Here is a 25,956-nt window from a genome sequence, read left to right on the forward strand (position 1 = left end):
CCCCTTCACAATCAACGTCGTATTTAGTACAACAAGTAATGGAGGGAACTCTATCGGCACTGTATACGGGAGTTGCAATCGGGGTGTTTCAGCCAGCAAGAAAATCACGGGAGTTACATGAATTTTGCTAAAATTTTTCTTTCTAGCTACAAACGGCTTCGCAACGTTGTAAAGCGATAATTTTCAGCGAAGTACTGTGTCATAAATAATTAGGGAAACATTATCAAAATTGCCCGATGACAGGATTCGAACACAGTAGCTCTACACAAAAATCGGATATTGAAACTATCACGCCACGGATGCATGCACCAAGAAGAACCATACAACGCCCTTTGCCTTTCCTCGCGGGCGTTGCGTTGCGTTTCGATTTGGCTACGTCAACAGGCTGAACCGCTGCAATTAGTAGTGATTGTGTGTGTTCGCAGAGTGTCCTGCACATTGAAAACGTATTGATGGCGCTGAAATGTAAGGCAATGAAGGCAAATAAAGCGTACTAAGCGAAGTCGCAAGAACGTCTGAAGCCAGAAGCACGGAGATTTCTCAGATCCATGTAATTCCCCTCATTCACATGGTGGCTGAACAATGGTAAGCGCCAGAGTACCCTCTAGTAATTATTGTAGGAAACTCTATGGCAATCAACTCGCCTGCGACAATGTGGCTATGTCAAAGGGGTTGGCCATTCTGAGCTATCGGCACATCCGTTGATAGATTTAAAATTTTTGGCGAAACCATTATTAAGAACGCGGTGATCGTAGATGTAGCTGAAAAAAGCACTCTCCTCATACATCATTCGTATGTGTATATATCATTCGTATCTAAAAACAATATATCGTATGAAAGGGAGACACGTCGTGACGCACATTTTCCATCCGCAAGATGCCTCTCGAAACAGGAGTAAATATAGTTTCGCGATGATGCAGCACGGATTTTATTCTTTATTATTGGCACACAGTCACAACACTTTAAAGCTCGTGGCCCTCTTACAATAGCATTGCATTTATTTAAGTGTGCAAGGCAAATTAGTATTATGGCGCCGTGACAAGCAGGCCGTTTAAGCTGGTCTCGCCCGGTAGGATGGATCACTGAATCAGGCCGCAGACAAGCCTGAGTGTCCGAGCTGCAACCTCTTTGTCGTCCATGCGTGCGGCTTGATTCATCGGCACTTAGCCTGAACGTCATGCCCGTCCGCGGACTGAAACAACGATGCGTCCCTTCTCGTGAATCCAGCTTTAGGCTCGCATATAGATTATCCTTAAGACCTGGTCATCCAGCAGCACTCACCTAATGCGGCACACCGTGTGAGGTTGTCCAATGCCGCTTTTGTCAAGCAATAAGGCGTCGCATTCTTAATCTGTCGGAATATATGGAACATTGAACCCGCATCAGAAGCTTGCGAACACGTTTCACGCAATTCGCCTATCCTGAAAATACGCGTGGGTTTACTACCGTTCAGTGTAATGCTACCAGACTAGTATCTTAGTTTGGGCAAATGACTGGCCGTGAGCAGGCCATAATATAATAAAATCAGTTGAGACACCGGGTACAAACATGCGCACCTTGTATAGAAAACCAAGTTGGCGATTGCAATACCATGAGACGGCACTTCGACACAGCAGTTCATATAGCATTATTCGCGATGCAGACAATACTATACATATAACACTGCTACGGATAAAATGCTGCTCGATAGTTCTGTTAAAGCTCGTGTGAATAATAATGACAGACGCATACATACATAAAAATGCAAAGTCGAAGGTTGCTACGTGCTCGGTGTGCCAATGCAAGGGCAGTCTATGTGTTAATTTTCTTACGCATGTCCTAGATCAATCATCCAAAGGCACTATAAACACACCGAAAGTTAAAGCTCGCATATTATTTTTCACACACAACCACAGCTTATTTTTCAGGCGACAACAAAAAGTTTGTCAGAGCACCCTGCACCATATCGCACCGATCCTATGTAAAACCTTATTAATGACAACACAGATGCTAAGTAGTCTCTTGGTCTGCTGTTTTACGTTCTGGTTGATGTTGCCAGCCCACTCCTTTCCTTCTTTACCTGCCTGTACATTCTATGCACACCTTCGAACCGAATCACAGTAAATATAAATGTGATTTCTTAGGTCTTAATAGCGAAAGGTTTCTTTGCGACTCTCGCTGGGCTTTTTCACTGCGGCTACGGCCTGGCTTTTAGATTTCCGAATAGCCCAACCAATCACAGCGGAGTACGCACGCCGTGAGCGTCGCTTGATGGGTTGCAGACAACAACACCAGATGCCGGCCGTGCGGAGGACAAAAACAAAAAGAGCCAGAAAATTCGCCTTCACGTGTCCGCGACTGCACGGAAATGCGGAAGTAAGCGCTTCTTCTAGATTCAACTGATTAGAATTGCGGTACGTACGTATGGGCATGCTGCCTCTGAAACCATGATACGCGCAAGGTGTCCCTTGTGCTCGCCAGTAGTAAGCTACTGTGCTTAACTGTGTGTGTGTGTGCGTGTGAGTGCGTGTGTGTGTGTCTGTGCGTGTGCGTGCGTGTTTGTGTGCGTGTGTGTGTGCGCGTGTGCGTGTGTGTGTGTGCGCGCGTGTGCGCGCGTGCGCGCGCGTGCGTGCTTGCGTGCTTGCGTGCGTACGTGCGCGCGCGCGCGCGCGCGTTTGTGTGTGTGTGTGTGTGTGTGTGTGTGTGTGTGTGTGTGTGTGTGTGTGTGTGTGTGTGTGTGTGTGCGTGTGTGTGTGTGCGTGCGCGCACGTTCGTCTACTCCTGTTTCTACTCTTCATGCATTAACACAAAGCTTCGCTGTATATAGATTCCTACTCGCTGGATCTACTGCGTTTCTGTTCCTTCTGTTCCCACTACGCGCTATTTTACTTCAAGCGTCACACGTTGCGACAGTAGAGAGTCTTCGCCATTACAGGGCTCAACACATGTCATACACATCATCATCGCATAGGCATATGATGTCCATATCTAATACGCATCGCGAGTATGTGCATTGGATAGGTCCGCACACACACATATCGCTGTAAGACTCCCTTGTTTCGTCTACCAATTTGTTTACGCTTGCTCACTTAATCGCAATAAATATTTGGGCCTGGCGTTCCTCCGATGCCATCGACGATACTCGTCCGCGTTCCGTTTTTCTACTTCCTTATGAGTTTCTCGCTGTCCCGTGACCAGCGCCGATATTTCGAGACTACAACTTCTCGCCTTCGTTCATAGTATCGTGTTATTACGACATCGTCACCGCCACGCACCGGTGCCTTACTTCTCTCCATTGCTCGGAGCTTTCTGTGGTGCTGATACGGCTTATCATTCGCTGCGCACGGCGGCGGTAAGCGAACTTGCTTGCCTATCGAACAGGTTGCGCCTCCTTCTGCCATGGAGCCGATAAACTTGCCAGATACCGTAAAATGGCTCATTCAGGCAAAGATTGTTTCACTCTAAATAGCGTGTAGAAAAATCCACAATATATGGCTCAGCGGCTAGGATGCTTTCTCACATGTTGCTACCCACCATACCCGTCTGCTCTTGCGAAGGGGTGCCGAAAGATGGCAATGAGCGAGTCTCAGAAGAAGCATGTCTCCAATTAGCGCGAACATAAGAGAGCCAAATCTGCTGCCTGGATGAGCCAGTGACAGCAACTTTCGAGCCCCTGCGTAATTAACTTGAGAACGCCCTGGTAATTGCGTAATAATGGTGCGTGATATTAGCTACACGCGTGTGATATTTGATTGCTTGAACGAGGCGCGTGGGCCCCATCACTCGGAAAAACAGGAGGAAGAACGAACTGAGCTCGCGCTGTGAATCTAACCGGTGAGCACGGCAACCGCTGTTGTAAATAAAACCTGTAAATAGTTGCTCGTCTTCCTGACTCGTCCTTCGCGTAACAATCTAGTGGAGGGTGCCGGTCCCCGTTCTCGCCACGGAGCTCCGCATAGGCCGACCGTCCTGCTTTCAGCCATGGTTCCCGGTGACGACACCCGGTCTCCTATTCCTGCGACCCCGACAACAATGAACATTACAATTACCAATCTCCGCGACCTTTGAATATTCCCCGGCCAAGATAATGTCGACGTTGAGGACTGGCTCAACATGTATGAGCCTGTTAGCCAAGACAACCTCTGGGACCATACAATATTGCTACCCAAGGTCCTATTCTCCTTGGGCGCAACTCCTCGTGTCTGGTTCCGAAGACACCAGGACGAGATCTCTAGCTGGGATGCTTTCAAGGAGAAGCTCGTCGACCTCTTTGGAAACCCACCGGTCGCCAGCTGGCTGCTCGATAAGAGCTTGCTACCCGAGTTCAGTCTTCTACTGAATCGTATGCCTCGAACATACAAGACGTGCTCGCTCTTTGCAGGAACGTCGACGAGAAAATGGCCGAGGTTGACAAAGTCGGCCACGTACTTAAAGGGATCGCGGACGACGCCTCCAACTTGTTGGTCTTCAACAATGTGTCCACCATCGTCGCCATTTTCAAGGAATGCCGCCGCTTTGAGCTCGCCAAGAGCCGCCACGTCATTTCACAGTCCTCCCGGTTCCCTAACACGGCTGCGACGTCGTCTTGCGTTGACCTTACCGCGCCACCACCTTTTAATGAGGACGTCACACGTAGTGTTCGCCGCGAACTCGAGGCTAAAACTCTGCGCCGTTCCATTCAAGCCCACTTGAAATCACCATTGGGCAACCAGCCCCAGCGATCTCTCTCATCCCGGCAGTTGTACGGCAAGAATTTGCCAACATAAATTTTCCTGCTGCCTGCTCCGTCTCTCGACCTGACGCCCGACCGGTGCCGAAAGCTCCGTCTAACGGCGATCTGTATTCCCATCCCAGATACCGCAACCCTGCCGAGTGGAGAACTCCAGACGACAGGCCCATCTGCTTCCGTTGTCACCGCGCTGGCCACGTCGCTCGCCACTGCCGCCTCTCATGAACATCCCCGTATTCGAGTTCATTTTCCCTTTCTCCTCGCCCATATGCCTACGTGCCACGTTGCTTGCCTCGCCGTATGCCTCCTACCTCTGACGTATCCGTAGATGTTAGTCGTCCTGTTCGATCGCCATCACCTGAGCGCCGTCGGTCGCGCTCGCCTCAGCCACGCCACTATTCGTCGTCGACCAATTCTGGACCATCCCGGATGGAAAACTAGGCCATGCAGCTCTTGGCGGTAGTGCTGCATCACGTTCGTCCTATCCAAATCCTCCATTGACGCTCTTCACCAACACGAACTTAATTGATGTAGGCCTAGATGGTGTTCCGTTGACGGGATTAATTGATACTGGAGCACTTGTGTCCATAACGAGCGCTAACCTATGTCGTCGCCTCAACAAAGTTCTTACGGCTGCCATCGCACCAGCCGTACGCGTCGCTATTGGCGTCACTGTTGCCGTCAGGGGTACGTGCACTGCTCGCATACGAATTGCTGGCCGCCAAGTTCCAGTCCAGTTCACCGTGCAGACCTGTCGCCCTTATCACCTAATTTTCGGGCTCTACTTTCTGACGACGCATTCTGTCGTCATCGACTGTTCCACCGGTACGCTGTGCATCGAGCTTCGTCTTCTTTCAGACGTTCGCCCCGAACAACCGAACAACCTCTGCACTACAAGACAGGGAGCGTGATGCACGGAAGGTAGTTGAAAAGAGACTTGAAGCAGCCGAGGAAAAGCTGAACAGGGCCGCCATTGTGAACGAGAATGTGCGTGACAATAGAACGAAGACCTCCGACGCGACAGGCGAGGGAGTGTCACCAGGGTACGTAGAATTCGGGCAGCGTGATGAAGGGTTAGCTGGAAAGAGTGGCAGCTACCTCGAGGCGGCCGCGCGGAAAAAGAAGCAGCCCATGGGACAATGCCCCTTGTCGAGTCCGAATCACGCGGAAAAGGACAAAGGGAAGCAGGGAGAGGTAGGAGAAACTGAAAGGGTGATTATCGCCGGCGACTCAAACATGGCTAGTTGCGCAAACGCAATTGTGGAGAGGGTGAAAGGCGATAAAAGAGTGGTGGTAGGGACATTTCCAGAGCGGACACTGGGTTCTGTCATGGAGCGAGCAAAAGAAAAGTTCGCGGAAAATGCCCACGTGCGCTACCTTGTTATAGTAGCAGGTGGGCTAAATGACGTCCTGAACAGGAAAGGGACAGGACTAGCCCAGCGCATGGCGAAGGGGGTGGACGACTTGCGCGAGCTATCCCCTCAGGTGCAGATCGTGGTGTGCACGTGGCCGGAGGTGCCTGTGTGTGACAGTCACGTACACAGAGCCGTAATGGCTGCTAATGACGCAATATGGAAAATGAGGCGAGAGAAAGGCCTCGAGGTGGTCGAAGTAAACAGGGAAGTTAGACGGTGTGGTGGTTTTAAACAAGACGGGATGCACTTCATTTACAGTCTGGCACAAGAAGTGGGCTGGCGAATTGGTGGTTGCGCTGTTGCTTTTTTAGGGGGCCCGCGAGCGCTCAGGAGGCCAGAGTAGATAGAAATGAAGAAGGTCCCCTAGGGGAACATCTGATGAGCATCGCCGTCCATAGCAAGAAAAGGAGGAAAGCAAGAAAGAGAGCTCGCCATGCAATAGGCTACATAAACATGCAGGGCGGCAGAAGAAAGGAAAACTGGACAGAGATTGAGGAGCAGTTAAATAGAGAACAACTAGGGGTGTATGCGCTTACAGAAACGTACCTTAGAGACTCAGAAGAGCCGCCAGTTATTGAGAATTATGTTTGGGAAGGGTGCAACAGAACTAAGTCGGAAAGAAAGGGAGGGGGAGTCGGAATACTCATCGATCAGAGAGTCAAATGGAAAAGAGTAAACTCAGAATGTCAAGGGCATCTTTGGTGATCAGGTACAATGAGTGGGAAAAAAAACTTGGCTCGGAGTTACATATTTGTGGACCGGAAATAATTGCACAGAGAAGAATAAAGCGTTAGTGGAACGCATAAGAGCTGATATTAAAAGTTTCGTGAATGGTACTGAAATTGCCCTATTAGGTGACATGAATGCCCACATACAAGATTTAGATGGCTATACCGACAACAAAGGGCAGTCAATGCTGGACCTTTGTGAACAACATAACCTTGTTATCGTGAATACAGGGCCTAAGTGTGAAGGGCAGATCACGTGGGAAGTGGGAAACCGGCAATCGACCATTGTTTACTGTCTGATGACAGAAGGAATCCATGATAAGTTGAGAGAAATGGTCATTGATGAGGAAGGGTATAGCAGCATAGGAAGTGACCATAAACGCATCATAACAAAAAGGGGATATGTAGTTGGGAAAGAGAACAAGGAGCGCAAAATGGCCAGTCCAAATCTGAAGGCTGAACATATAGCAAATATAGTCACTAGAGTCGAGGAAGAAATTGGCAAATGGCCAAGTAAAAAGTGAGAATATCGTGAGCGTCTAAGTGTAATAACGACAGAAATACGGAAAGAGAAACAACATGTTCGTTGGAAAGGAAAAAAGAAAGCGGAAAGCTGGTGGAACAAGGAGATACGAGAAGCGATGACAGAACGACAGAAAGCATCTCGAGAGCACAGGCATGCAACGAAGGCGCAGTTGCCGCAGGATGAAGTAACCAGTAAATGGGAAATATACCTGGAGAAAAAGTCTATGGCTGAAATTCTGGTGCAAGCAAAATGAAAAGGTGAAAGTGAACGTTGGTTGTCAGAAATACGTGAGAAAAAGAAGGCCGCACCTAGAATATTTTGGAACCACATTAATTTATTAGGCAGGAAGTCAACAACGATACAACAACATATCCTAGACGAAGATTAAAACATACTGGAAGGAGAAGCGGCAATAATTTACATCCGAAAAATAACAGCCGAATCTTTCTAAGGCAACGACGAGGTTATATTTGACAAAAAAAAACAGCATGAAAGAGACCCAAGTGGGAAAGGAGCTCGTGCTGACATATTTCAACTGGAAGAAAGCCGGAGAGAAAATTCCTAAGGGCACAGCCACAGGGCTAGACGAGGTTCCCGTTAGGCTGATTACTGAACTGGAACCAAACAGTAAGGAAGCTCGGGTGGAAGCGGTGGAACAAACTTTAAAAGATATACGAATACCAGACAGTTGGCGACAAAGTAGAATGAATTTAATTTATAAAGGCAAGGGCGAGAAAGATAGAATTCACTCGTATAGACCGTTGACCATTACATCGGTAATATACAGGCTAGCAATGCATGCAATCAAATTAAAGCTTCAAACTTGGGCATAGAATAATGGCATTTTGGGAGAACTTCAGAATGGCTTCAGAATAGGTAGGCGTTTAGATGATAACCTATTTGTTCTTACCCAGTGTATTGAAATATCAAAAGTAGAAAGAAGACCGTTATGTGTGGCCTTTTTAGACATTACAGGAGCCTATGACAACGTAGACCGCAACATCTTGTGGGATATTCTGAAAGAGGAAGGCTTAGGTGACGATTGTCTACAATCTTGAGAGAGATTTACCTAGAAAATACCGTTTTCGTTGAATGGGAAGGGATGACAAACGAGGAGAAAATTCATTTTCAACAAGGGACTGAGACAGGGGTGTCCTTTATCCCCGCTGCTGTTTATGATGTATATGGTGGGGATGGAGAGGGTGCTAGAAGGAAGTAATATGGGGTTTAATCTCTCATACAAACAGGCGGGTAGAGTAGTTGAGCAGCAGCTCCCAGGTTAATTTTATGCGGATCACATTGTGTTGCTACCTAACAAGCAAAGTTATTTGCAACGTCTGGCTAATATCTGTGGACAGGAAGGCAACAATTTAGGTTTTAAATTTAGCGTTAGAAAATCAGGTGTTGTGGTATTCAATGAAAACAGTGAACAGACGGTGGAGATACAGGGCCAAAAAATACCTCGGGTAAAATAATATAAATACTTTGGTATATGGATAAACGAGGGCAATAGATATATGGAAACAGCAGATAAAACAATAACAGTGAAGGGGAAGAGAAATGCAGCCAAAATGGAAGCACAGAGCGCTATGGGGATACAATAGATACGAGGTCCTCAGAGGTATGTGGAAACGTGTAATGGTTCCAAGGCTTACTTTTGGAAATGCGGTTGTTTGCTCTAAATCAGGAGTACAATCAGGACTCTATGGGAACCAAAGGTCAGTGGGTCGCCTTGCATTGGGCGCTCAAGGGAAGACTACAAATGAAGCTGTGCAGGGTGATATGGGCTGGACTAGTTTTGAAGTGAGGGAAGCTCGCCGTAAAATTGAGTATGAAGAACGCCTGAGGAATATGGAAGAAAGTAAATGGGCTGAGAGAGTGTTCAGGTATCTCTACAGGAAGAACATTGGTTCACAGTGAAGGAAAAGAACTAGGAAGCTTACCAGCAAGTATGTGGCCTGTAGAGTGGGCCACACAGCAACAAAGACGGTCAAGCGGAAATTCATAGAGGCTGAAATAATCTCATGGGTGGCGGCAATGGAAAGGAAATCTGCCATGAGTAACTACTTAAGGGAAAAAAACGAAATTAGGAAAGAAACCATTTATGATAACTCAAAGGGAAGCTCATTACTTTTCGAAGCGAGATCGGGATGCCTTAGAACACGCACCTATAAAGCGAGATATAAGAAGGAACAAGAAGCATCTGCGTGCTGCGGTAAAGCTAGGGAAACTATGGAGCATGTTTTATTAGAATGTGAAGACGTCTACCCAGCGGGCGATTTAGTCACCACTGGCCTCCTTGAAGCCATTGGGTTCCGCAGGAGCAGTGGAAAAGTAAACATGTCCGCAATAGGCATTATTAAGAGGCGATAGGAGGATTGGTGGACGAATAGTAGGGAAACGACAAAAAACGGAGACGTACAATAGCGCAGTTAGGATTAGGGGATCAGAAAATTTGGGTGTGGGAGTTTATAGGGTTTATTTTTTATTTTTTATTGTTTAACTTAGGTAGGACATTAGGCAGTATAATACGAAGAGCTTGGTAGCGCAACCCAACGCCCTGTTCCAAAGGGGACGCCCATAACATCCATCCATCCATCCATCCATCTAGTCTTACAAAAAGAAGGCAACATGTCGCAGCGATAGTTTTGTTTCGACAAATAGCACTGCGGTTTGTTAGCTCTTACCACGGTTCATATCCAACTTGGTTTTCTCTTGCCTATCCGCTCGTCGGTGATTATCTTTCTTTACGTTGTAGCCGGTATCTATCTGTCCTCCATAGGGCGAATTTATTTTGTGAACCAGAGGTTTATTTGTTCTGAAAGTTTCTTCATAGAAAACAAAAATAATTTTTGTGACCTGGTTTAGCCGCATCTCTTGTTTCCACATTCCCCATAGTATAAAAGGCCACGATTTTATTTATTTATTTATTTGAACATACTGCTAGCCTCACATTTGAGGCTGTGTCAAGAAAGGGGCAGGATACATGTACAAGAGAACACAGTTGAAGTAGGCGCGGACATAGATAACTTTGGGTGAACAAGGCAGCACATAGGCACTCAATAATCATTATACAATTTCTATAACAGGAGCGGGGGAAATGGTAGTAAACGCCATGTTGGAAAGTCTAGCACACAGAAGAACAAAGAAAGAAAATGTAAATATTTTGAATGTGCAATGCACGAGAGAGAAGATTCAGCAGGTATTTATATCAGGGCAGGATACCAGACACTGAGAAGTGAATCAGAATGCCATTGTACGACGCAGCTCGCCTACGTGCAGATCGTAGCTACAGAACATTATTTGATAACTTGGCGATAAAAGTTTCGAGTAATGTGCAGGTGACAACGTCATCAGGCAACATGTTCCATTCACGGATTGCATGTGGAAAGAAAGAGTACCTGAGTATGTTGTTGTGAAATCTGTATTCCTTTAAGTGCTTGGTGTGTTTTGTTCGAGAACTACGTGTATCTGTATAGAGCAAGTAGCCACTCGCATTGATTTTCATACTGCCATTAAGAAGAATGAAAAGAAACTTAAGACGAAGTAGTTGAGCTTGATTTTGTATAGTGGGAAGTTCAGCTTACCCTAATATTTCTGTGGGGGAGTCAGGACGGCGATACTTATCAAAAATAAATCTAATCGCTTTCCTTTGTACGCTCTCCACTCTTGAAATGTACTGCTTATGGAAGGGAAACCAACATACTATTCCATATTCCAGTATAGAGCGAACTAGCGACAGGTATGCTAATCGTTTAGTATCTATTGATGCGGATCTAAGCGAGCGTCTTAACGCGTATAGAAATGCCAGTGATTTATTAACAATATAGACCTTTTTCATGCTTAGAAACATAGCTCCCAGAAGACTTCCAGTTAAACACACCGGAGCAACGCAAGTTACAATAGCCTAAAGATTTATAGGACCCTACATCTGGTACCAGTTTTGCTGCAGAGTAAACGTGTTTGACAAGTGAATTGTAGCGCTAAATGCAACAAAAGAATGCCTATACATGAGCTCGACATACGACGCACGTTTTTAATATCTGAAAACATTAAGAATATTTGCCTTTTTTCTTCTTTTTGCTTCTTTTTTTCTTGGCTAACTGGACTGTCAAAAATGGCTGACCGGATGTTCTGCGGGGTCATGAACGCACTGCCGCCACATTGCGGATGAAAAAATATGTTACCTGCTTGTCCCATTTAACATCTGATCAAATGATGACGTCTAAATATTTATACTCTTATAATTTCTTTAACATCTGTCCTTATACATAATACGGGTAGTACATGGGCTCTCTTTTATTCGTCACTGTCATACAAACAGTTTTTTCTGTGTTAATCACCATCTGCCACGTTTGGCACCATCGTGTTATATTTTCAAGTGCACTGTTTCAGATTATCTGGTCATCACGGCAGGTTATTTCCTTGTAGATAACACAGTCATCTGCAAACATTCTTACTTTGGCTTTAGTATTAATTTGTAAATCATTGATAAAAAGAAGAAAGAGGATAGGAGCTAAAACAGCTACATGTGGGACGTCAGATAGCACATCGCCGCAATCCGAATAGCAGTCTTTGAAACATACATATTGACGTCGACCTGCAAGATAACTTTTCATCCACTTGGTGATGATATCACGGAAGTAGCGCATAAGTTTCTGAAGTAACTTTGGATGGGAAACTCGATCAAATGCTTTAGATAGATCTAAGAATATCATATCGGTTTGAAGTTGAAGTTGAAGTTTATTTTCCTTCAAAGATGAAAGAGAGGACTGCAACAAACGGCGGCAAGCCTGACGAGGTCACAGTTCCCCAAAACTGCCGATACAGCAGTGAGCTACACATAAATAAATATTAACATAGCATGATAGTGAACAACATACATTGCATCAAACGACAGTATTACCATGAGAAATATTACTTTCGATACAAAGACAGTGCTCCACAAATCAAAGGCAGTATATAAAGACGGCATGAGGTCGCTAAAGAAAGCACACTCACAAACAACTTGACACAAAAACAAGAGATGCTTCGCTAAGTAACAAACAAATGATATTGAGTCAGTGCTGATTAGTAACGTTTTGTTGTCTTTCTTTAAATTTTTTCTTAGGGAGACAGAACATGACATTAAAGATGGGTTATTGAGAACGACAGGAATCTGGTAATCGAGTTTTTGTTTTCCGTAATTTTCCCTCGTTTTAGGGACCAAGTCTCTGTGTTGCCGAAGGGGGTATTTAGTAGGAGGGCGGTTTGGAGCAACGGAATACAAACGATTACGATGGATGTACTGTAACAGGCAAAATATGTAAACATGGTTTGCTTTAAGTAAATTATGTTTATGATAATGTGGTAATGATGGTACATTTTCCGGCCTATCATGGTAACCCTAAATAGCTCGCAATGCCTTCTTTTTTAAAAGCAATAACTTCTGAATATTACTTATTGTTGTAGTGCCCTAGACCAGTGCACAATAGGACAATTTGGAAGAAAATGGTGCGTAGTATATGGACACTTTTAGGAAAACGGGCACGACATCGCTGGTCCGGCAAAGACAACCAACAGTTTTATTAAGGTCCGTAAGAAGTTTTCAAATATGCGTGTTCCATGATAAATGTTCTTTAAACCAGACACCAAGAAACTTCTGAGTTGTTACCTGTTGCAGTTTTGTATTGGCGTATATTAGGTTAAGTGTGTAATGAACAAAGGCATTAATAGGTCTCAAAATTATGTACCTGGTTTTTGACAAGTTTAAACTAAACTTATTCGCCTGCATCCAAGCATACAATTTTACTAAATAGGCATTCACGATAGTTTCTAATTCCGGCAGAGTACGTGATGTGAAAAAAAATATTTGTGTGGTCAGCGTACATAACTAAATCTGGAGAATCAGGTATGTTACAGATGCCGTTTATATACAATGAAAACAAAGGTGGACCTAACATAGATCTCTGCGGAACCCCTTGGGTAATGCGCAAACGGTTCGAAACAAAATTATTTCATTTAAAGTATTGTATTCTGGTATTTAGGTAACTTTTCAGTAAGTTTAGGGCTATTCCGCGTATCCCGTAACCGTTCAGTTTACTCAAGAGAATTTCGTGCTTTATGCAGTCAAAAGGTTTCCGGAGGTCTAAGAACAGACCGAGAGTGCATGCTCCGGATTCAATGTTGTCAATGATCTTTTCTTTAACGGCGAGTAAAGGTTGCTGAGACGATTTATTCTTCAAAAAGCCATACTGAGAGGGGTCATTAATGTTATGAGCGGTAAAGAACTTTTCTAATCTACAATTAATGGCTCCTTCGAATACCTTCGATAACACTGATAACACGGAGATGGGACGATGGTTCGAGATTTCATTTCTATTTCCTCCTTTATATATAGGACAAACACGAGCAATCTTCAGTTCATCTGGGAACGTAACACTTGTGAACATCAGATTTATAATATACGATAGAACCTCGCATATTAATGCAGAAACGTACTTCAATGCTATCGCTTTGATGTCATCATGGCCTGCTGAGACATTGTTTTTTTTTTATTTTCCCAATGTAGGTAGCTACTTCTTGCGGGATCACAGGTAACAACGAAATAGAGTTAGGTAATGTGGTAATGAGGTTGCATACGGGAGCATTAGAGAGAGCTTGATCTAATGTAGGCTTGCCAGCTTCAATGAAGAAGTGGTTTATGGTGCTAGCTTGGAAATTGGGTGCAGCGATTTCTGAGTGGTTTCTGCACTTGTGTTTGTTTATTTCGTTTATCTCATTGCAAACTTTCTTGCGGTCATTATAAATTCTGGAGAACCGTTTTGTACAGTAAGCTGATTTTGCAGACTTGAGGTCTTTATTTGGTTTATTCCTAAATTTTTTGAACGCTCTAGAAAGGGCTGCTTCGCGAGTACGTACAAAATCATGATACATTTTATTCTTAATATGTATTCTTTTATATAACACCTTATCGACCCACGGCTTTCTAGATTTCCGGAAGTTGTGTTTTACCTCGATTGCAGGAAACGCAGCATTATAACATTCCATGAACTTGGCAAGAAAAGCAGTATACACCGCGTTGACTTCAGATATGCTGTATACCTTCTCCCAACACATATTCTGAATAAGAGTCATAAACTTGGCGAGATTTTCATCGAAAATCACCCTAGTTACCATGGAGGCATTTTTTTGGATACTGACTTAATGCGTTTGAGAGGAAGAAAACAAAAAATTGGGATGTGGTCACTGATTTCAGAAGAAGGTTTGACTGCATTTGTCGATTGTAAGCGCTAATTTGTGGATTGTCTCAATCAATTGAGTAGTCGTAGACAATCCTTTTCTCAAGCCATGCTGATTACGGACAATGAAATTATTTTTTTCTACGAATAACACTATGTATTTTTGGATTATATGTTCAAGGATTTTGCCGGCCGTACAAGTAAGCGAGATTGGTAGGTAATTTGCTGTGCTAGTAAGGTCGCCGGATTTATGTAAAATGATAATCTTAGCAGTTTTCCATTTCTCCAGAACCTCGCCCATTTGAAATGATTGTACAAAAATAATCAGCAAGAACTTGGACATCCATTCCGCGTAGCGCTTCAAAAATGCAACTGGTATGTTGTCAGGACGACAGGATTTTTTGGTTCAATTTCAAGTAAGAGGGAAAAAATTCCCGATTCGGTTGAGATTAAGTCGTCTGGTTTTGCTGAGTAGCTAGGAAGAGATTGGAGGTTGGGTTGTTTACCGTTGTCTTCTGCAAATACTGCAATTAAGTATTCGTTAAACTCTGTAGCCTTTGCCACAGCTTCAGTTGGTGATGGATTACTGGTCTGACGTGGCTTCGAATTAAGGTATCGCCAAAACTTAGACGGAGATGTTTTGATAAATTTACTTAAGGTGACATTCATGTATTCATCTTTTGCCTTTTTTACGGCTGACTTTAGTGTCAAGGAGTTTTCGCGCATTTTAGTAGTGTAGCCTGGTAGCGGTAGTTTATTTCTCAGTTTCCTTAGTCTGGCAATTTTTCGCTTTAGTTGTATTATGTTTCTCGTCATCCAAAGGTTTGTCTTACGTACTGGTTTATTCTTTGTGGGAATATATTTTGATAAGCAGTGCTGAATGATTCTTTCAAATGTTCACCATATTCCATCTACTGAAACTGTATGATCATTCGGGAACGAACTAAAAGTGGAGTAAGAGTGATCTAGATAATCAATAAGGCTGACGTCGTCGGAACCCGCCCAGTCGAAAATTCGTGTACTCCCTTTTTGGGTAGGCGGAGGTGCGCCTAACATTAAGGAACATATAGTAGCTTTGTGGTCCGATAGGCCGTCGACAACTTCCCATGAAACACTGTCTTCTGCGATAGCATCACTCACAAACGTCAAATCGAGTACATTCCTACTTTTTGCAGTAACATGTGTTGGCTCTCGTATGATTTGTCTCAGGCCAAGATTAAAACATAGATCAAGAAGTACCTCTGCGTGAGTTTTATCAGCAATGTTATCAAGGGAGTCCCATGCAGTACTAGCAAGGTTGAAATCCCCCGTAAGGATTAGCTTTGTAGTATGTGTAAAAAGATTTTCCATATAATTTGCTAGCACTTGTAGCATATCATGGGAAGCATTAGGAGGCCGGTACATGATGCCAAAAAAGGGAGGATTTATCTGTAATGATTTTGCACCAAAGTGCTTCAGAATCAACCATTCCCGGCATAGGTGTGACGTAAATATTTTCTCTTATCAAAATTGCTAAGTCACCACTGTGAGAGGGCCTATCTTTGCGCATGACAGAATAACCCGGAGGGAAGATATCGCTGCTTGAAACATCAGGAGAAAGCCATGTTTCTGTTATCGTTAAAATATCTGGTCTATCTTCAATAATAAATGCCTCAAGTTCTGTGCTTTTGTTCACAAAACTTCTGGCATTTATGTTCACCATCACTAGGCTGGAGGGCGTTCCTGCGTTTTCTTTTCTTCCTCTGTGTTTGTGATTTAGTTTATTATCCAAAGTGAACGCCGCAGGTGGTCTTTTTACTACGGCGAGGCTGCAGAAACGCTGACAATTTGAAACATAAAGAGAAAGAAAGTCAAGCAAATATAACCCTCTGACCAACCAACCAAAAAGAGCATGTGCTTGCAGCGCTGTAATAGATACACTGAATGAGAAACACGAGGGGAAAGTCTACACCTGCCGAAAAGTAAGAATTTAGGATGAATCACGACACTTACACTTTCCAACCGACAAGTCCATCTAAAATTTATTTGTTCATTCCGGAGCAACGAAGCTCGGTTGGTGCGCTCAACGTTTGTGAAGCCATTCAGTCCAGTAGCGAACGCAATCGGGCTAGTAGGTTCCTACCTACAGCAGGACCAGCGCAGGCCAACAGGGCGCGAGAAGAGCGTGCGTCCTATTCTGTTTCGCAATGTTTCTGCTACGTTGTTTCCTCCGTGCTCACAGTGCAATCGCCTGAATTTCTGACAGGGCGTCTCGACCTGGATGTATAGGTGTCCGTCGAAAGCCATATATGCACATTATGCCATACGTCGCGCCTGAGGTAACATTACACGAGACTGCTCTAACTCCCATGTGATGTGACCCACGCACCATTAAGACGCAGTGCGTAAAAATTTCTAATATCTAATCAATACTGACCAAATTCTGCTTGTACCCTCTGGAGATACCCTTAAAGCTCGTTGTTCTAGCCATTACATCATGCTATAGGCCGTGATTTTTGGGCCCTATACGACCAATTCACCGTATTTTATTCTGGGAACAACAGCAGCTGATCGAACTGCTAAACGGAACACGGCAACTAAGTTTCTTTCTCATCAATTCTGTTATGGATGAAAAGTGGTTCCGAAATTATAAATAGGTTGCGCAGGTCACGGAGTCAGCTTATAATGCAGAGAAACAAATATTCATATATTCAAGCAAATTACTCACCGGAATGTGCGATGCGAAGCTTGAAACGTTCACGACACTACCTGAAAAACAGCACGACCCAGATTAACTAGTACTCCCCCCCCTCTCCTGTTATTGTCACAGCAAACTCAACGTGAGAACGGCACGACATAACCTGAAACGTAGTAAGCATTCCTGATAACACCAATCCAATGGAGATTTATGAGTCAGTGACGCTTCACCTAATGTAACACTCTATTCAGTGACAAATATAATAAATACAGGGGCTTATTCTCGGCCCATATGCAGCTCCACTGCTGCCATTATCTGCCATTTTGGCTCTCAGACTGGCTGTTAAGAAATCGTGGGTATTTGAACTTGAACCTGGTTGCAAAACGCAATTTCGCATTTTCATAAAGATGACGTAGAAATCCACACTTTATCGACGAAAGCTTTTTTCGGGATCATATTCATCGACAGCGCTTAACTAAGGAAGAAAACGGCAGTGTGCAGGAACTCTTGCCGTACTTCTACAATAGAGCGAATATAGGGTGCATTTTGAGACAGCCGCCATGCCACCTTGTGGATTGGCGGAAACAATATCCTGTGATCGCCGTCACAGCAAAGGTGGATTCATAAGCGCCAATTTGGTTGCGAAAATTTGCGGTGGATTGCCCCCCCCCCCCCGCTAATGCCCGTCTGTAAATGAATTCAGTTCAAATTTTTGACATCGTGCATTTTCAGTCCCGGAATACCGAAGCACAGAACAGTGCAGCGGCTTAGGAAGAGCCGAGGACGAACTAAAACACCAAGAAAGAAGAACCCAGCAGAAGAAGAGAAAAGAAAAACTTACTGACGGCCCGCGTGAAATGTGCTATTGAGCAGCCTTATGTATAGAATGGAATCCGAGAGGCGTGAATATCGCCATACCTTCGCCGGCCTTTGAGCCCACGAAATGCTTTTGTTCATAAATCGTGCTGATAACGTTGGCATTGCTCTATGGGGCAGTGTTGGCACTTGCGTCTTATGCAATCATTTTTTTAAATAAGCGTTTAGTTGAACTAATATTGGTTGAACGCTACAAGCGTTCTGCGATTTTTTTCGCCTTTCTTTGGGATATTCGTGTTGTAATTAAGAATAATGAGTTTTCATGTGATCCGATGTTATAACGACGGCAGCTCTTCAATTTTGTCATCCCGCGGTGCGAGAGCGCGAGTATAAGGAACGAAGTGAAATAGATAACAGTGAAGGTGCTTGGGTTGTGCAAGTGGCCACCAGTGACTATCGATCATATTTGACCGCTTCTCAGCAAGCCGAATTAGCCTGTGTTAGTTGCGTTTCACCTGATAACAAGAATGCGGCCTCGAACGTGCGACTCTTTACTGAACGTTACAATTTACCACTGATTGGTCGCTTTTGCGAGTTAAGGCAGATAAGAAGGGCGTTAACGCCGATATATGACAAGACATTCCTCTTTTTGGAGACGCACATCTTGGCTAATGTAACAGACGACGGAAGCGAGAGCCGTTTTTAACTGAATAACGGCACTTTTGCATTGGCCGTGCAGCTTTTTTTCATCTAAAAGGAAAACTGTTTTGGCTTATCAGTTACGTTCTATTCAGTGCTCCCATTTTATTTTCATAGGCTAAACGTCAAACATGTGCCACTTTACGAAAACAAATACGAGCCATCAGCGCCATTGTGTACGCCTTGCGCATATAAGTCACGCCTTCACGAACATAGCGGAATATTGGAAATAGAGCGTCAGCCAAAATCAGTGGAGCTATCACTTTTCTATGAAGGATAAATGTTTGGGTGTGCCTACAACCCAGGAGTTAAAAACACAGCCCAGAAACAATGGCGTTAATAGAACAACGACCAGCTTTCTACCGAATAAATGTTAACAATTAATTACAAAGACTACGTATGCTCATGTAGAATCACATTACACCAATCGCACGATTGGATGTGCTAGGTGCTTTTTTTCTTATGTGGAACATTTAAAAAAATTTGATATTCATATTTAAGCTAGGTGGCTCGGCAGACATGGCTCGGCAAAGTGCATCGTTTCCGCTTTTCTTGTACCTAATTTCCTTTACAACATGTAAAAAGCTGTATTTCTTGTTTATTATAAATCAAAAACAGGTATTATACATTCATCAGTACTCGTGCTTGGATGTGCAATTATATGAAAGATAAAACATATCGGCGTGACCGCTAGAACTTAAAGACACACGACATGGTCTGTGCACGCTTTACGAGTCTGTCGCGTGTTCTTGTTCGTCGTCGGTTTGCATGTGCATTCAAGGTGAGTAAACGTTATTGAAATATCTACTACGCGTGAATGAAAAGATTCTTCGAAGGCTTTCTTTCATGAGCTCTTTATCTGTGCAGTAATGACCATGTTTTAAGACAAGGCGCGCTCGAAGCAAAGCTTCGGACCGGGATTCCCGAAGCGGCCGAACGCCCGTTAGGAAACTCGGTGGCGCCCAGATTTCCCTCTATTTAATATTGGAAGAAACTGTATGGTTAAGGGCCTCGTGTCCTAAGTGCTGGACGTCTTTCACTGTTACGTTACCGCAGCTTCTTGCTGTTCCATAAACACGGCGTAAAAGTCCTGCTGACATGACAGTGATACAGGTACACTGCAAATGAATATTTCATTTGAATATTGATTATCAAAAAAAAGCATGATTCCTCAGCCTTTAACATACACGTATCAGGCTCAGCGACAGAATACGGCAGCCGAGGGGTGACTACCCGCGCGAATATAAGTTATAAGGTCACCTTTGGTCCGACGCAAGTGGGGAACAGCATTTCTAATCATTAGCAGAGGACCACGGAAGTTGACGTCCCAAACTCTGGTGTAGTCTTCCAGCGGCACAATTTCAATTTTTCCTTGCATGAAGAATCCGGCATTGTTCACCTGTGTAGCACGGTAATAAAGCGAAATGGCATCATGTTACAAATTTGGTTCGGCAGTATGAACTTTTTCTCGAAGCGGCAGGTTGCGCAAGGAATGAACATATGCAAGAATACATTGCTACCAAACGGCTCGCAATTCATGCTGATTTTTGTTTGTTGCCAATTATTGGGAAAACATGTGTTGAAAACAGCGCAGTCTCGATAGTTAGAAAGTAAACCACTGATGCGAAAGCACAAGACGACACACATACAAGTTTAGACTTCGTTATAGCCTCTGATACCTTCTCTGCGAAGAACACATGGCTCTCACATACTTCTTATGTACAGAAACAATACAATGTTTAACTTGCGCATGCCTATTTAGACCAAACTTAAGCAAAAGTATGTGGTGATTGAGACAACGGTGACGGGGGTGCCTTTGTGATTGGTCTGTCGGTTGTGAGAGACATTCAAACGTACGTTCCCATGACAAGATGATTTGCCTCGTCCGAGAAAAGGCTGTTATGGTAAGCCTGGACTTCGACTTGTCGAGGTGTGAGAAGCGTTCAAGCGGGCGTCCCCATGTCAACATAATTTCCCTCTTCCCCGAAACGGCGTCATCCTTTCATTGCCCGAGCTGACACCAAGGGATGGATGAAGAGACCAAGGGATGAAGACACCAAGGGATGGATGAAGACACGACAGACCGATGGGTGGGAGGCCGTCAACGACAGAGCGTGACGAATGCACGAATGCTTCCACAGGTTTCCCGGGAAGACGTCGGCAACCACAAGACTGCAAGGGATAATTAAAGCCGCCTTAGAAACCGTACAATTTACATGTCAAGTGTAAGAAGCGTTCAAGCGGGCGTCCCCATGTCAAAATATTTGCCCTCTTCTCCGAAACGGCTCCTCTCAATTTTCCCCGCGCTGACACGAAAGGATGGTGAAACCGAAGGCAAACCGAAGGAAAGAAGCTCAACGTTAGAAGATGAAGAAAGCGATAATACTTCCACAGGCTCCCGAAGAAGACGTCGACAACCAAGGCCGTGCTGGCCCCCGTGTTAATTGGAAAAGCTCGACACTCGAATGAGAGTCACCACCATTTACGAATAAAGAGAAGATAACAGTTTCTTCTTTTTTTCATCACCACTATGCCCAGCTTCGTCGTCGTTTCCTGATTCTTCCGGTGAACGCGCATGTCACCCTGTAAAAATCGTATCCGTGCTGCGTCGGGCAGTGATACGATCTGCTGCCAGCATTTCATGCCGGCTGCAGACGTTACTGCCAGCCCTTGATGTACGTTTTCCCAAAGCATGCAAATTAGGAGTGACGTTTTATATTTTTTGTGCAATCCGGAATGCAGCTGAAGACTATTTTATAATGGCTATCTACTACGCTACTGCAGTTTCTCAACTAGCGTCAATAAAATCACGCAAGCGTTAATGATCATTCTTGTTTTGCGTATTAAAGGACAGCGATCTATGCCAGAATAGACAAGTATACGCTATTCATGGGCACTCTTTCGTGAAATTAGGGTGGGCGTTGTTTAAATAGACTGCTATTTCCCATAATAGTAACGTTTTAAACAAAATTTGTGATTCTGTAAGAAAAAGATCCTCTTCGTTATTGCCTTGAATATGTACGCATGTAGCAAAACAAAGTTCTGTTCACAGAAGCATGTTTACCATGTAGGTTCCATTTTACAATGCAAATGTCATTTAAGACCGGATTCTCCACTGACACGAAATCATTATATTCATTGACGAACAGACTTCATCACTGGTGCTCATTTGTAACGATTACCTAACTAGGAATTATATTTAGGCGGATATAATTACCTTAGCCCAAGTAAAATCACTCACGGCGTCCCAATAGGAACGTCCTGAGCAAGCCTTCAAATCGACTTTACTATATACTGCTCTAATATGCAAATGATCTGTCAATTTGAGTATGAAATAACATATGCAGATTAAGAACCACAGACATCTGCTACGATAACAAACTAGTGTCGAAACGTATCCCGAGAGAGGCTAAATAAAGTCGCATATGCGTTCTCAGTTCCCCAGGACTCAATTAAAGTTCTTGTCATGTCATGGGTTCTTTTCATACATAGGTGATTCTGCTTGGACGAACTTTTCGTACGATTTATATTATTCAGCTTACACAATGATACTGAGACTCCCGTTACGCTTTCAAGATGCACTTACTAGAATGTCAATTTTCCCAAAGTGCTTCGCGGTCTGGTCCACCACAGCAGCAACATCCTCCTCCATCGATACGTCACCTGGTAGAACCAGCACCTGCAATGGGTTGAGAGTTCCAGAATTGAAAAGTCGACCATCCGTTATATGAGCTGTGTGGCTGGCGATCGAAATATTAGATACAGCCGTGGGAATATTTGTTCTTAAAGATAATTGTTAGAGTTAGTTTGACGTTCTTACCTTGTAACAAAGTTAGAACCGATGTTTTATTGAGAACGAAGCAGATACTGTCTCTACGTAGTGTTTGTGAGATATAGGCGAAATGTACTGATTAAGTAACGCGCATTACCTGCCCTCCCGCGTTCTGGTTGAATTGCCACAGTGTGTTTCTTCACTGCAAGTAAAGATAATGCAGGGGCTAGTCGTGAATGTTTGTTAAAAGTAGCAAAACAAACTTCCCAAAACCCATTACAATCACTCTGCATTAACAAATTGAGCGCAATATAACAACTAGGCACTTAGGGCAATGCTTATTTTGACATCTCGTGCCTGGTAAAAAGGCGGACAACATATGAACCAGAAGGCTCCTTGTTCCGTAATACCATTTTTAATGGATTCCATAAAGGTCTTTCACGTTGTTGAAACGCAGCCACGTAAGTAAGCGTTTCATATAAGCTTTTCACCGAGCACAAGTAGGTTTTTTGCCTATTTTTTGAATTAGCGGGGAAGAAAACTAATGGCAATGCTGACCTGAATCTTGAATTGCATGCTACGTGAACTTCATAGACGGGGTTGTGCGTGCTTGTATACCATTCTGCTCGGTGTTGCTTTGACTTGCCATAATATTCACAATAATAGTAAGTAGTAGCAGCAGAAATAGTAGGTGTAATGGGCTGATTTGGGTGCACTTGATGTACAAGGGGGTTTCGCAGCTATTTCCAATTAACCATGCCATTTTTGAACTGGCGCGATCTTTACTAGCAATACTTGTGACACCAACGAGTACCTTTGCTTGGCAATCTCGTCGAGCTTTGAAGTGGATCGTCGGTTGTGGGTTTATCGTTTAAACGGCAGGCCCCATGACCGGCAATGTAGTGCTAGCGAGCGTAATTCTACTCGGCGCAATCAAACAATGAATCACTAAAATGTGGCCTCCCCAGGTACTACATGCAAACATATTCAATCTACTGCTACAGTAAAAAGTACAGCGTTGAATTACGCACACAAAGTAACTTCGGCTTTCACCTGCACATCAGGCAACGAAGTCTACTGTCTAGGATATGGTGCTTGTAGCAAACAATACATAGGTGAGACTGGACAATAAATTCATACAAGACTCCACAGCCACCACGCGGACAGAAAACCCAATTTACCTAAAGCAGTAGCCAGCCACTTTAATGAACAGGATCATATATTTGACAAAGCAAGGCTTTATACACTATAAACAAATTTTTGTTCACCTCGCGATAGGAATTATATGGAATCATACCTCACACACAAGGTTAATTGCCTACACCCGACGGGAATTAATTTGGCACGTGGCAACTTATAATCATTAAAAGCGGCAACTTAAGTTTGAAATTCTCATATCATCAACCGAAACACAAAACACATTATGCCACCAGCTAACCTTTTTACTTAAGCTCACCTATTCCTCCATTTCGAAAATTTTCTCCAGCCTACTACTCAATTTAATATACTCTTTCATGCTTATATCGACTGTAACCCCCATTTCCCATGTACACTTGTCCCTGCCCGCTTCTGCGCAGCCACCCTCCTATTTGTTATTCCGGTTTTGGTTCCCCCCCTCTCTTTTCCTTTTTTATATGTTTTTTGTAGCACCCTCACCAAAACATTCCGAAGTCCCAGACGTCAGCCTGCCTTTTTCGGCGCCTCAGCCACACAGGATATCGTCATTTCTGTATACTGTCGTAACGACACCTACGTTGAGCCACTGGGGCTAATCTCCCTTGAAAGACCATGCCGCTGCCTTCCAGTCACTCCATACATTGCGCCGCATACTTCTTGTCACCATCTTAACTACTCCAAATTACTCGACGCATTTCTACAATGCTTGTCAAGACACTCTTTCTACTCATGTCTTCTTTTTGTCTTTTGTGTTAATCGCGTACTGACCGCCTGACCAACTCTCCTAATGCAACAAAAACATGCCGCCAACGACACCCCTGAATGCTCCCCAACCTCTCGCTTCCCCAACGATCTCCCATGCCCTCTTCTCTCTTTTTTTTTCTTGTTCTTTCTCTTTTTTTTCTCTTGGTGTTCCCCCTTTTCCTTTTCTTCTCCTTCTCTTTCTTTTCTTTTCTCGCCGCCTTCCCACTCTCCCGCTCTTGTCCCCTTGTCTTGCGAACGAAGCTCACAGACGTCAGGCGACAGCGCTCATTACCTCTGAAGTCTCTCCCTTTATAACCAACTGCCACCGACAACACTCACACGGGACGTCACCGCACTAACCCTTTAAAACTAACATGCCGATGATGACTAGGCCGCCTTTGACGAAGATAGGTCCTCCTATCAAAACGTTGGCCAGCCCTTCTGAGGCACCTTATCCCTGATTACAAACTTTATACCACAGTGTGCTGTTCCATCTGTCAGCCCCTTTATTGATTTTGAAAATAAGAACAAGCAACTTGTACAGATTGTTAGCTCAAATTAAGGTACAAGGCTTCCTTGACTTCATTTAATTTGTTATCGGCAACTTCGTTCCTAGGCTGCTGGCTATCCCCGTATCATCTGACATATCATCTGAAAGTAGTGCCAGTGAGGTGCGGCGAAGTTATTCGTAATACAACAATACATCACGATATAAAGCATGGACATATAGTGTCGGCTCATAGACGAACCTATGAAGCCTACATTCTATTCTCCATTCTACATTCTATTCATTCATCCTTACATTTGGTTGGTATGTGCCACTGGGCACATGGCGATATCCTAAAAAAATGATTATGCGCCCCTGTAGCACAAAATGCATAGAAGCCTTAAATGCATATAGATTAGCTTCGAACACATATCCTCCTCGTTAATTCTTCCACAAGTGCCATGCATTGCCTTTGTTCTCCTGACATCGCTGCTTCGTCTTACGCTGCGCATCAACCTGATACGGCGTTTGCATTTCCACATCGCATGCGTATAGCGCATGAACATGGGCATTAAGATTGTGATAAAGACGATTCGCGTCGAGTTTATTTGTATGCTATGAAGTTATAGGCACGTCAGTAAATATTCAATAGATTCCATTACATGCAGTCGCTCTGCGTACTCCTTTCACACTACCTAATTCGCTGTCGTCGTGGTCTCTGTTTTCGTTTTCTTGGAACCTATTACACAAATGGACCATATTTGTTTACCTCCTTTAGGCACTGCATGACTTGCCCGACTCAATATCTTGGCCCGAGTCTCAACTAGAATATACAGCATTACCTGCACCCGAATACGGAATTTGTGAAACATGAGAGCAGCATTCCGGGCAAGTTGGTAATCCATTGCTTAAATGATATTGCGCGACATAAAAACGACACGGACGTGAAAGTGTGTCGTGGACGTGTGTCGTCTTCTTTCACGTCCGT

At 44.1% G+C, this 25,956-nt stretch overlaps 1 protein-coding gene across 1 annotated transcript in view; it reads right to left on the reverse strand.

Annotated features, from left to right (window-relative positions):
- LOC142574367 (meso-2,3-butanediol dehydrogenase-like) overlaps positions 1-25,956 on the reverse strand; it is a 67,648-nt gene that overhangs the window by 11,405 nt on the left and 30,287 nt on the right. Inside the window, exons 3-6 of the mRNA XM_075683468.1 lie at positions 22,376-22,468; positions 20,050-20,188; positions 17,305-17,345; positions 1,282-1,351 (exon numbers count right to left, since the gene is read on the reverse strand). Coding sequence (XP_075539583.1) covers positions 1,282-1,351; positions 17,305-17,345; positions 20,050-20,188; positions 22,376-22,468 — 343 coding nt within the window. The remainder of the gene's footprint in view (positions 1-1,281; positions 1,352-17,304; positions 17,346-20,049; positions 20,189-22,375; positions 22,469-25,956) is intronic.

This window comes from Dermacentor variabilis, chromosome 3 (assembly GCF_050947875.1).
Source record: "Dermacentor variabilis isolate Ectoservices chromosome 3, ASM5094787v1, whole genome shotgun sequence".
Taxonomy (NCBI): Eukaryota; Metazoa; Arthropoda; class Arachnida; order Ixodida; family Ixodidae; genus Dermacentor; species Dermacentor variabilis.